This window comes from Anas acuta, chromosome 5, assembly GCF_963932015.1.
Source record: "Anas acuta chromosome 5, bAnaAcu1.1, whole genome shotgun sequence".
NCBI classification, from domain to species: Eukaryota; Metazoa; Chordata; class Aves; order Anseriformes; family Anatidae; genus Anas; species Anas acuta.
In genome coordinates, this window is record NC_088983.1 from 30661803 (window position 1) to 30672961 (window position 11159).

At 41.3% G+C, this 11159-nt stretch overlaps 1 protein-coding gene across 2 annotated transcripts; it reads left to right on the plus strand.

The window, feature by feature from the left end:
• The first annotated feature begins 815 nt into the window (after positions 1–815).
• Positions 816–8395, plus strand: GATD1 (glutamine amidotransferase class 1 domain containing 1). 2 transcript variants are annotated; one of them, XM_068685573.1, is made up of 8 exons: positions 816–973; positions 1320–1396; positions 1800–1905; positions 2377–2484; positions 2895–2989; positions 5235–5328; positions 7165–7309; positions 7706–8395. In XM_068685573.1, the coding sequence occupies exons 1-7, from the start codon at positions 877–879 to the stop codon at positions 7278–7280; spliced, it is 693 nt and encodes a 230-aa protein (XP_068541674.1). In that variant the 5' UTR covers positions 816–876; the 3' UTR covers positions 7281–7309; positions 7706–8395. The 2 variants fall into 2 exon arrangements, with proteins under 2 accessions (XP_068541674.1, XP_068541673.1); XM_068685572.1 differs by having other exon boundaries at positions 7165–7276.
• The last annotated feature ends 2764 nt before the right edge of the window (positions 8396–11159 follow it).

Sequence of the window (11159 nt, forward strand, 5' to 3'; positions counted from 1 at the left end):
ATCTTTATTTCCTTTAAGAAATCTGGCTGGATATCAGGTCTCGTCAAATAAATAAACAAACAAATAATGGCAGAATTGTACTGTCTTCATTTTATACCCATCATTTTGTAATGGTATTGTTTCTTTATAATGCTCTAGCAAACATCAAGACGTAAACCTAATAAATTACCACAAGGATGAAAAATGCAGAAACTAGACAAAGCTGGCAAAAAAATCACAATTTTTCCAGTGACCCATAGAGCCAAAAGCAATGGCATCTGCAATAAATGAGTGTTTTTCTTGAGGAATAATATTAGTCATTAAAAATCAAGATTAAACACAATTAAGATGATCTGAAAGAGAGATGAAGGCTTGGAAGGTCACTCTCAGGAAGGTTTGGGTGGCTTTATTTAGTTCTTTCTTATCTCCTGCGTCAGAAACCCGTGTTCATGGGGCTTCATGGGGAGGCTTTCGGTACTCAGCTGGCTGAGGAGGGGTTTCAGAAATTGGAGCAGGATCGGAAACCCAGCACCTCATCAGGGCAACGAACACTTGCTGACATCGCAACGCTCACATCTGCTTTTCCATTTCCAACACGCTGACACTGCCTTCCCCTTCACAGCCTGGGGTGGCCAACACATGCCTCCAGTCAGTATCAATGTGGGGTGGGAGGGTACGAAACTAATGAAACTAGCACAGAATATCCACACAAACCCCGATGAGGGGAAGCACTGAAGCCAACAGGGCGCTGACTACGAGGGGAAACGCAGGGAGCGGCCACCACAGGGTGCGGGGGCGGCGGGCGGGAGGTTTAAAAGGCGGCGCGGGCCGCTCATGGCCGCTCTCCTCACGGCCGTCCCCCCTTCGGCTCCCTCTGCGCATGCGCGGCCGGGCCGCATGAGGAGACGGCCGCCGCCCCCGCCGCCCGGCTCCGCCATGTCGGAGCGGCTCGGCAAGCCCACCTGCCTCATCGTCGCCAGCGCCGCTGCAGCCGGTGAGAGACCGCCGGGTCCCCTCCTCCTCTTCGTCCGGGGGCTGCGCATCCCCTGTCCCCTCCCTGGGCTTCCCAGGCACGCCTGGGGGAAACGAGCGCCTTCCCTTCTGCCCTCCTTCCCCTCCGTGTTGCGCCCCCAGCCCGCAGGGATGCGGTGCTCGCAGCCTTGTTTCTCCCCCAAGGAGGCTGTGGTTTCCTCTTAAAATACCTCTCTAAGATCCTTCAGAGCTTGTAGGATGAGCAGGGAAGCCCGAGTCTTTGCGCCTCGCTAGGTGAAGCGTGCTGGTGTCGGGGATGCTAAAACACCGCTGTGCTTTCCTTACACCGCCGGGCTCCTCTCTTCCAGGTGTGTCAGCCCAGTCCTTCCTTCACTGCTTCACGCTCACCAGCTCTGCTTTCAACCTGCAAGTCGCCACCCCTGGGGTAAGTAAAAACGAGTAAGTAAAAATCACAAAGACTTTTGTGATTTCAGCCTGGAACCAATTGATATCTCCATTGATAAGGGAGAAGTACGCTAATTTATTTTCTTTGAGATGCTTTATTTCCTTACAGATTAAGACACACTTCTTTTTACTGCTGATTTCTTCATATTGATCCTGAATATGAGCATGCCATAGTATGGTTCCAAACTTCTCTGTCCAGTATCCTGGACGTTCTTAACAAAGAGCGTCCAGACAAGTATTTGAGAACCACTTCAATGGGAAAACTTGAAAACTTAAGGTTTTTGTGAGCTAAAGTCTCTCAAAATCCTATGTTTATCTGTCAGGAAACGTAGCAGAAGTCTGCAGTGATACTGACCACAGTCTTTGAACCATGTTTCCACTAGGGGAAGTCAATTGATTTTGTGGATGTGAATGAGAGCAATATGCGCTGGATACAGGACTTCCGCATGAAATCGTACGCAAACCCTGCCAAGTTGGAGTCAATTGATGGTAAGGTCTTCGCTGTTGGCTACTGTGTCAATTCTATTTATGAGGGAAATATGCTTCTTTGTGTTAGGTCTTTAGAGGATACAGAAAAGGCATAAAAACTTGTGTATTAAGAGGAAGCTGTGGAAAGTAGTTTATTCTTACTTATCTTGTATTGGTAATTCCCTCTTACTATTCTGTAGTATCATACATATTATTAATTCTTGAAATAAACATTTTCCTAAAGTAGAAGCTAGCAGACAGTGCTTTTAAGCTTTGTGTGGGTAAGAATGTCTCATTAAAAAATTGTGTTCTATGTTTTAAGAACCACCTCTTTTTCTCTGTTCCACATAGATCTTGTAGTTTGCTTAGTTCTTCCAGTTTGTGAAGTTTCTGAGTGACTCAGGACCTCATCACATAAGTTTGTCAAATCTGAAATGGATTTATGGTCAGTTCTTTTATTTGTATTAGTCAGTTTCTGTTCCTTCTTATTAGGTGCTAGATACCACGCATTGCTGATTCCAAACTGTCCAGGGGCTGTGACTGACCTTGCAAACAGTGGGTACCTGGCTAAGATATTGCAGCATTTCAGCACTGAGAATAGTAAGTGAACATCATTAGATACCTTATTAAATCAAGTGATCCATACTACCTTGCTATTGTTGCAAGACTGTTACCTTCCAGTGACTTGTTCTGGGAAGTTGTTTACATAGTAGTTGTAGAGTGTTGCAGCATACAGAACTGGAAGACCTATTTTAGAAAAACGTATCTTCTATTAAAAAGCACTATCTTTGTGCAAATCATAAAAATAGTAACAGTAGCTTTGGAATGTGTTTGTAAGAAGAAAGTTCTCTCCTCAGTGATGCAGAAATTGCTCTCTGTCAGTAGGGCTCGAGGTTTAGAGTAAGATTTGGGATGTACCAGAATAGTCATTAAGGCCCCAATAGATCAAGGCTTTTGGCTATTTGCTGATGAGCACAACTTCTCAAATATGCTTTGATTTTTTTCTCTAGAGCCTATCTGTGCGGTTGGACACGGTGTTGCAGCACTGTGTTGTGCCACCAATGAGGATAAATCCTGGGTGTTTCAGGGATACAGTCTGACAGGGGTAGGTTGAGCTTTCATCTGACTTCTTCTGTGTGGGGTCTTTTTCTGTTATGAGGCTCTCTACCTGTCCAGGGGTCTGTGACTTCAGGTGATGGTGCCAGTGTTTCTGGTCTTATCCTAGAACTTCCTACACACATAAGTTACCAGCCTGGTATGCTTAGTTTATGTTCAAGGTTTGGAGAATTGCCATTAGCCCAATACCACGCATGAAGGGATTGTCTCACTTCAGCTCTCACATGGAGAGTGTTTTCCTTCCCACTATTTCATAAACTTTAGACTGAGTCTATGCTGGAAATGACTGCTGCAGCTCTTTGGATTAATAGCTGAGAGCTCTTAATTATTTTTTCTGTTGCACGAATGCTGGAGGTAGACTTTATTTCTTAAGGTGCTTGTTTTTGTTTTTTTTAATGGGTAGAGAAAGTTTCAGGGGTTGAGGAGAAAGGTGTTTAACTGTTTTTGAGTTAAAAGCTAGTTTGTACAAAGTATGCAGACACTGATGTTTTATGTACTGTGCTACTGCACTGCCTTTTTTCTGAACTTACAGACTACTTAGAGGGCAGTTACACCTGTGCACCAAGGTAATATAGTATTACTTCTAGAGTTGAAAATTTACACCCAAATATATTAAGTTTATGAGACTCAAAAGCTCTCGTAGTGTCCTGATGTGCTTGTATTTGTTGTTACAGTCTATGATAAAGCCTCTTATTTAAGAGGCATGATGTGGGCTAGCTATAGTTGGACTGGAAACTGTAAAACTCAATTTTTTACTTTGTGTATAAAATGTCAACTAAATAGTCCTATTTTCTTTTCTTCATTTAAGCTGTTCTCATACTCAGCTCCCAGTGGAGTAATGTTATTTGGACTCCATGAGTGACACTCTAAATGTTCCAAATGTACATTTCAGTGTTGAACACCTAAGCAGGTCTCCTGCTTATATGAAGTTAATTGCATGCATGCTGTTCAGTGCCCAGGCCTGCACCCTCTACCTAGTTAAATATCTGATCTATACCACACTCACCTCAGTGCAGATACATGATGTTCTTTTATCCTGTCTTGAATGGTTTATCCACAGAGTAGTTTCCTGAAAAACAATTGTACTAGAAATATTGGCTAGTGGTGTTGCAGAGTTGCTACATGCATGGCTTCAAGGTAAATGATCAGTGCTGCAAGATTAGGCTTTAGTTGAGAGTAAACAAATCTTGGTTTTGAGGGCTGAATGTTTGAATATCAGCACCTTTAGACCTTGATGACCTGAAGATCAGGCTGTCTGCTACTGGGAAAGAAGGTTCCCTAACACTTACACCAAGATCTTGACTTGTTTCTGGTGTCACTGCGTGATGATGCAGGAGTTCTCAGTATTTTTCCTTGACTTTGTTGGATGCTTTCTCTTTACTAATACCTCAAAGTGCATTAAATATGGAACAGGGATATATTTTTGTTTCTGCTTTAAAGCAGTTGGAATGGTTAAGTAAGCAAACTTGGTGCTGAGAATATTGAGCTGCCTTAGCTTCTTACTGGGGACACTAATCTTGAGGTAAAAATTTAATGCTTCCTGATATAAAGATCAAGTGTACTCCAGCAGACTTGCTGTGGGATGAAACACTTTGCTGCAGAGCTGTAATGCATCAAGATCTTTTTTTTTTTAATTAGGCTGTGATTCTGTCTGTTATGTGGATGCAAGATGTTTTCTTTTCCTATAGTGGTAATAACATTGAATTCAATTCCTATGGCGACCAGTAGATTATATCACTTTATAATTTCTCGCTCAGAATATTTTAAAGCAACTCAAACTAGTAGTTTGGAAATTGAATCAAGCGGAATTCTAAAAAATGCAATTGCAAAGTATGATGCTGTGTTAATTCTTGGAAAGCTTCACAACTGAGGGGAGAGAGAATCATGGATGTGACATCTTAGAGATGTTGCTTAGCTATTCTAGTTAAATAAGAAGTGTTTAAATATCAAATGCATACAGTACAGATCTTTGGCTTGAATTCAGGAACACTTCAGCTGATCTGCAAAAAGAGTTGTCACTTGTTGTCACATGAGAGTTGTCACATGGGAACTTTCAGTGTGCTCCTTATAGAAAATCTGTAGAAGCTGTCTGTGGTCACTTAGTTTCCTGCTTTGCTTATGTTGCATTTTCTATGTACAGCTGGGAGGATGGTAGTGGAAACAGGAAACAATGACAGTTTTGCCTGGCTTATTTTTTATAAAAGCAAGAATTATTTCTTGTTGATCTTTTTCAGCCCTCTGTGTATGAGCTAATAAGGCAGCCTAACTTTGCCAGTTTATCCATTATTGTGGAAGACTTCGTGAAAGATTCTGGAGCTACATTTAGTGGTACGTCACTCCCATTGTCCAGCATTTCATTTCATGGCCAAGTGTTGGAAATTAATGTCTGTATACCTATTTTATGCATGTGAACAGGACTTTGTGGTATCTTATCTTGCATTCTCATTTCACAGATATAACTGAATACCCTAGCGGGTTTGAAAAGATAAGAATAAGTGCCATGAAATACTGCATGTGGATAAGTAGGGCAGTACAGTAGAGCACATTGTCTATGTGGCTGTCCATACATACTTTTTTTAACCTATGGTAAGCGTGAGGTATCTTATCCTGCTGTGAAGACAGAATACATACTGCAGGGGAGAGTGTCTGCAGGAGAGTTTCCACTGATCTGCTGCTACATAGCCCATACCTGCAGGGAGATGTCTGTATGGAAGCAGTGTGCTGCAGCTGCTTCCTGGCTACATAGCAGGGAGTATGTGCTGTGGTGGGAGAGGTTAAGTCATAGGGTCTGGGTCTTTTAAGCAAATTTGGCTTATTATTGAAAGCCAGAGGCAGTACACCGAATACTTCTGGTTATTCTGATCAGTTGTTCTCTAGCTTTGAATAAAATACTTGATGGTGAAACTAGTTTTGTAGCTTTTTTTCATTACTAGTCGTTTTATTATTAGTAAAAATGTAGAAGTTTGCCTTTCAAACTGCAAAACCTGAAGTTCTGTACTGTGTGAGAGAAAATATCCATTTCAACATGTCACTTTCTCTAGAGTATTTCTGGATGTGCAGGAAAACATGTAATTTCCCTTTATAAGCTCCTTTCTTTCAGTACTGAAGAGCTACAGGGAGAAATAAAGACCAGAACCATTTACAACCATTGTTTGTTTTTCAGCTGTTTAGTCTCCTATTTTGCTATTTTTTTGAATCTGCACTTAATGAGATGCCTATGGTATTTAAATCAGCCTTTATTTAACAGAATAATGCCAGCCATTGAACTGATACAACTTGAGGTGGCTAGATTAGATATTACATATGTGGCATAGGTTGGAAATAGAACCAGGGACCTAATGCCACGCATCTATTTTTCCACTGACAATAAAAAAAGAAATGCCACACTTAACAAATTGTTGTATACTCTTTGCTTAATCCCCTTCTGTCCATGCCATCAATAGTCATCAGACTATTTGTGTGCTTAAATGGCATCTTTATGCTTTTTGAATGAGCTGCTGCTATGTCTTTCTGCATAATTGGTTCAGTACTGACAATTTGTAAGTTGGTGTTTCAGTGGTACATGTTATGTCGTGTGTTTGGCTGAAGAGGTGTTGACAAATTAAGCAAAAGAAGAAGCATGAGTGGTTTGAAAGCAGTTTGCTGCACTTAGGTCAGTAAGAGGCTGGGAGAGGTGGAGGAGAAGGTAAATTGGCTATTACTTACAAAATAAGGGTTCTGTCTGGAATGAAGTAACATAAAAGTACTGCTTGGAGTACTGAACAATTAACACTTCAGAATTATAATTGACCATAAAATAAGTGTGTTCCTGAAGGTTTTCTGTAGCATCATAATCACAGCTTTGATGTCTTGCATAAGAAGAGTTTATACAAGGCAATTAGAACTTAGAAAGTTTTCTCTAAGGCTTGTGTTAGGAAAATCTCTTGATATATGCAGTTTACCTATCCGGTGTTAATTGAATTAAGGGACCAGTGTTGCTTACCACTAGAAAGTCCTCAAATTCAGGACTAGGGACTTGAGGTTGTCCCTGTCTGGGGTTATAGTTCATCATGTCCATCACCCAGGAAATTCTGGTCTTGTGCATTAGAGTTTTGAGATGAAATGCTGGAACTGAAGTAGTGTCCACTAACATCATGCTTGTTGTTTTTCTCCTCTTGTATGTAGCCAGCAAGCCAGATGCTGTACACGTTGTGCTGGATAGGCACCTCGTGACAGGACAGAATGAGAATTCTACTCTTCCAGCGGTCCAGAATCTTCTTATGCTCTGCAATGTCAGGTAAGGCCATATGGGAAATGAGAACAAGACCAGGTAGTGTCAAAGTATCCTTTGCTTTCAGGAGTCTTGTCCCCCAGACAATTTTTTAATCTAGCTGCTGAAGTGTGTGTTGTCTTTGCTTTATCTATTCAGTCTGAGTCTTTTGGAAAAAAGCATTTGTGAGTATTTAAAAAAAAAAGTTTAAAATAGGCTAGGAAGTACACAGCTATCTATTGAAGCTGGTGGCATAAAACAGTAGGCTTCGTTAAATATATCTGTTATGAGAAACATCTATTTTTTATGCATTGGCAAGTTAGCATTTGGTCAACTGTATTCTAGGATTCTGGGAATGAACAGATTTCTATTCTTTGGTAATAGCTTCGCTGTCTTTTTCATCTTGTCAGTTAGAAGAACACATGTAAATAACCACAAAAATCTTCTTTCATTCAGGTGAATGGGTGCTAGAAGCTGCCCCTTCCTGGCTGTGGACTAACAAGTCATGTCATGTTTGGATGTTTCATTCAGCAAGAAATGAAAGAGCAGGTCTCTTTGCAAACAGAATGGATGAAGATCCAGCAGGCTAAGGATTTCCTTGTCTGTTAACTGGATAAAACATATTTTTAAATGTCTATCCTGGACTATGAAGTGACTGACATTGAAGTGGCAATGTCAGGTTTTGCACACACTGAATGGATGAAGGTTGTGAATAAGAAAGCTTGGAAGTGCATCACACCTCAGAAGCAATTATGAAACCACCTTGCATTTGTTACTACATTTTTTTTAATTGCTTCTCTATAGGCCATTAACTTAGAGTTGTGGGAAACTATCTCTTAAAGATTCGTGACCATGAGTATGATTTGATGAAGCTGAAGACCTTGCTTGAGGCTGACATTGTACTGACCATTAGTAATTCTACCCCAAAGAGCACTTGGACATTAGGGAATCATCTGGCATTTGTGGTTTAAATATAAAAGTCTACATCTAGTGCTTCAGTGAAATGCAATTTCATGTGTTCTTACCTTTCTGCTGGTAGGTCACAAAGTTACTGTCTGAACTTTAAATGTCTGTGATGTTCATGTATCCTTTGAATGGAATGGAAAATGTATAGCTAAACAATAAAGCAGAGTCAGTTGTTTTGAAGACATTTTTCTGTAGTGCTACTGTTGGCATAATGTGTCCTTGTTTTTTTTGCCTTGTATGTTCACATTAATGGATTTGTTTAAAATGTCAGCTCAGCTGATTTTTTAAATGGTCTTCTGTTAGCCGTTCTGCTTTGTGGTGTGTTATATTGTTCTTTTCAATGGTTGAAATATTTCTCTCTGGCAAGTACACTGTGGTTGTTGCTGGAACTTTATGGACAAAGAAAAAAGTTTAGTAGATAACATGGATCACATCTTCTGAGCAGAGTAGATCAAATCTGGCTTGCTTTCTGAGCAGCAGGTGCAAATTGAAGTTGAGCGTGGAAAGAAATATTCATAACAAGAATATTTGTAGATCTGGTAGCTTAAATCTGGCAAGCCTTCTTAGGGATCTGATCTGTCACCATCAGGACAAAATTTCCATCTGGATTTCTAGGGGGCTGTCTGGTGAAATGTCTAGGGGGCTGTCTGGTGAAATGGTATGGAAAACTTTTTGTGTATGTATTGCAGAAGTATTCGGAGTTATGGTAACTTTGTGTTGAACATTGCAAAGCTACAGCAAGGAGACTGTCCCCAGAAATTTTATTTAAGTAAAAGTGAAGCTCCCCACCATAGACTCCACTGATTGCCTGAGCTTCTGTGTAGGGAACTTAAGAAGGGCTGGAGTCAGGTTTTCAGGATCTTGGAGGTAGGTGCAACTTTTGTGGCTCGTAAGATGAGAGCTTTCCCACTCTGGATCTAGGCCCTGACTGCAACTGCAAAGTAAAATCTTTCCAGAAGAATCTGAGAAGAGGTCTGTAGTACCTCTTAGACTGCTTCCACGCAACTGTGCCAAAATCATGAGACCTTTCAATGCTTGCCTGTAAAAATTGAATACTGGTGACTACGGTGTCCTGCTTTCTTAAGAAAATTTCTGCCCAGTCTCTTCAAGAAGCTACCAGGTGAAGAAGTGTTCAGACCACTGCAATTCCATTGTATGTTTTTTCCTAGCAGCCAGGACCTGTTGAAACTGCCTTGTTTGTGCCACTATCAGGAACTACAGTAAAGTACAAAGTACATTGCCTTTAGGTTTTTGCAATGCTTCCTTCTTGCACTGTGAGAACATACAGAAGAGTTAAGTGTCCATTTTCACTCTTTCACATGGGCATCTCCTCAATCTAAATGGTCCCTAGTGTTGGAGCTGCTTCTGAAAAAGAGGAAGAACTGCATGACCCAATGCAACCCAGGAGAAAGTGGTTGGAGAGGGGATATGGGCAAATATATGAAGCAAAATTTCTTCACCATGAGGGTGTTCAAACACTGCAACAGGCTTCCTAGAGAGGGGTAATTCCTGTCACTGTTCAAGAGGCTTTTTGGATGATGCTCTCAATAACATGCTTTAACTTTTGGTTAGCCCTAAAAGAGGTCAGGTGGTTGGCATGGGTCACCTTTGTGGGTGCCTTCCAACTGAGGTAACTTTTTTTTTTCTAAAGCTGGGGGAAAGATGGAATTGAAGTAGAAACTGTGTAGCTGTTTAATGTCATGCTAGAGGCATTCAGCAGTCTTGTCCTGATATTTTTGGGAAGATTGGGGGCTCGAATTAGTGGATTGGAATGTGAAGGCAGTATCTGTAATTATTGTTTACTATTGTTTGACTTCTGTACCATGTGCAGACAACTAATAGCACTCTACTTCTACCTTAAGAAGATACATGTATATGGAGAGTTGGTGACCTTTCACAATGTTTTCATTTAGTTCTTCATTCTGGAAATTTCCAGTATGTTTTTGTAACATCTGCTTATTTTGAAGCTACATAAAAACAATGGGGTTAAAGTACAGGCCTCAAGCAACAGCATGTCTGGTTTGGAGGATTGTAGCATACTTCTTGCTTCAGATTTATATTAGCTGTGGTCTGCAAATGTAAAAATGATATTTTTTTTCATGGAGAAGAGAGCAGCTTTCCTGTCTAGTCTGTTGTATCCATAGGTCTGAAAGGTCTCCCAAGATCAAAGTAAGTGCTTGCCTCAGACAGCAGATGCAGGGGGATGAAAATGGGAACAAGGAAAGTACCTCAATAGTGGAGGAGAGACAGAAGCTGTACAACTTTTCTTTAGAGTCTTTCAAAATGACTTCTTTGTCTGCCTTGAAATTCAAAGAACTGAGAAGAGAAGGGACAGCTGACAAGCTGCAGTCTCTGGCTGGAGTGAAGCCTGCAGTTAGTCCCGTCTTGTGTTTGCATAGATCTGGGCAACAACTAACAGCACAAATTGAGGACTTCATCTGGTGTGCAAAGATAAGGTTTCTGGAGAGGTGCTTAGCTCTGGCTTTGTGCTGCCCACTGAAGGCAATGATCACTTGCTGCTTCTGAAGAACAAGCAGGAAGCTTGGCCAAACTGATGCTTTCAAGTCTTCAAATGACCCTGCAGTTCGTGGCTCAGAAAGGGGTTATATTAATAACTCTTTCCCTGAACACTCTTGTGGGTTATTGAAAGGCCAACAGGGTGGTTCATGATGTCTTGGACCCTTATGAGGCAAGGCTGCATCTGACTATGACCTGGAGGTGAGTTGCTCTTCCCCTTTGTGTGATGGAGGGAACAGCAGCAGCACCTCGGCGCTCAGTGCTTGGCAGGGCTGTACCACCAAGTATTTTGGCTGAGATGCTGATCAGCAGCTGGTCATTGGCACTGCATTAATGGAGGTATCTTCCTACAAACACCTCATCCCTTCTGCTGTCTGTTCGCTCAGTTTAAGGCCAAACCTCAAACTGCGAAATCCTTTATTTGTTA

Excerpts from the sequence above, each read along its gene's own strand:
- GATD1 (XM_068685573.1), top strand. The coding sequence starts at position 877 with ATGAGGAGACGGCCGCCGCCCCCGCCGCCCGGCTCCGCCATGTCGGAG. Across the intron at positions 974-1,319 it reads CGCCAGCGCCGCTGCAGCCG|GTGTGTCAGCCCAGTCCTTC; the intron begins GTGAGAGACCGC and ends CCTCTCTTCCAG. Across the intron at positions 1,906-2,376 it reads CAAGTTGGAGTCAATTGATG|GTGCTAGATACCACGCATTG; the intron begins GTAAGGTCTTCG and ends CCTTCTTATTAG.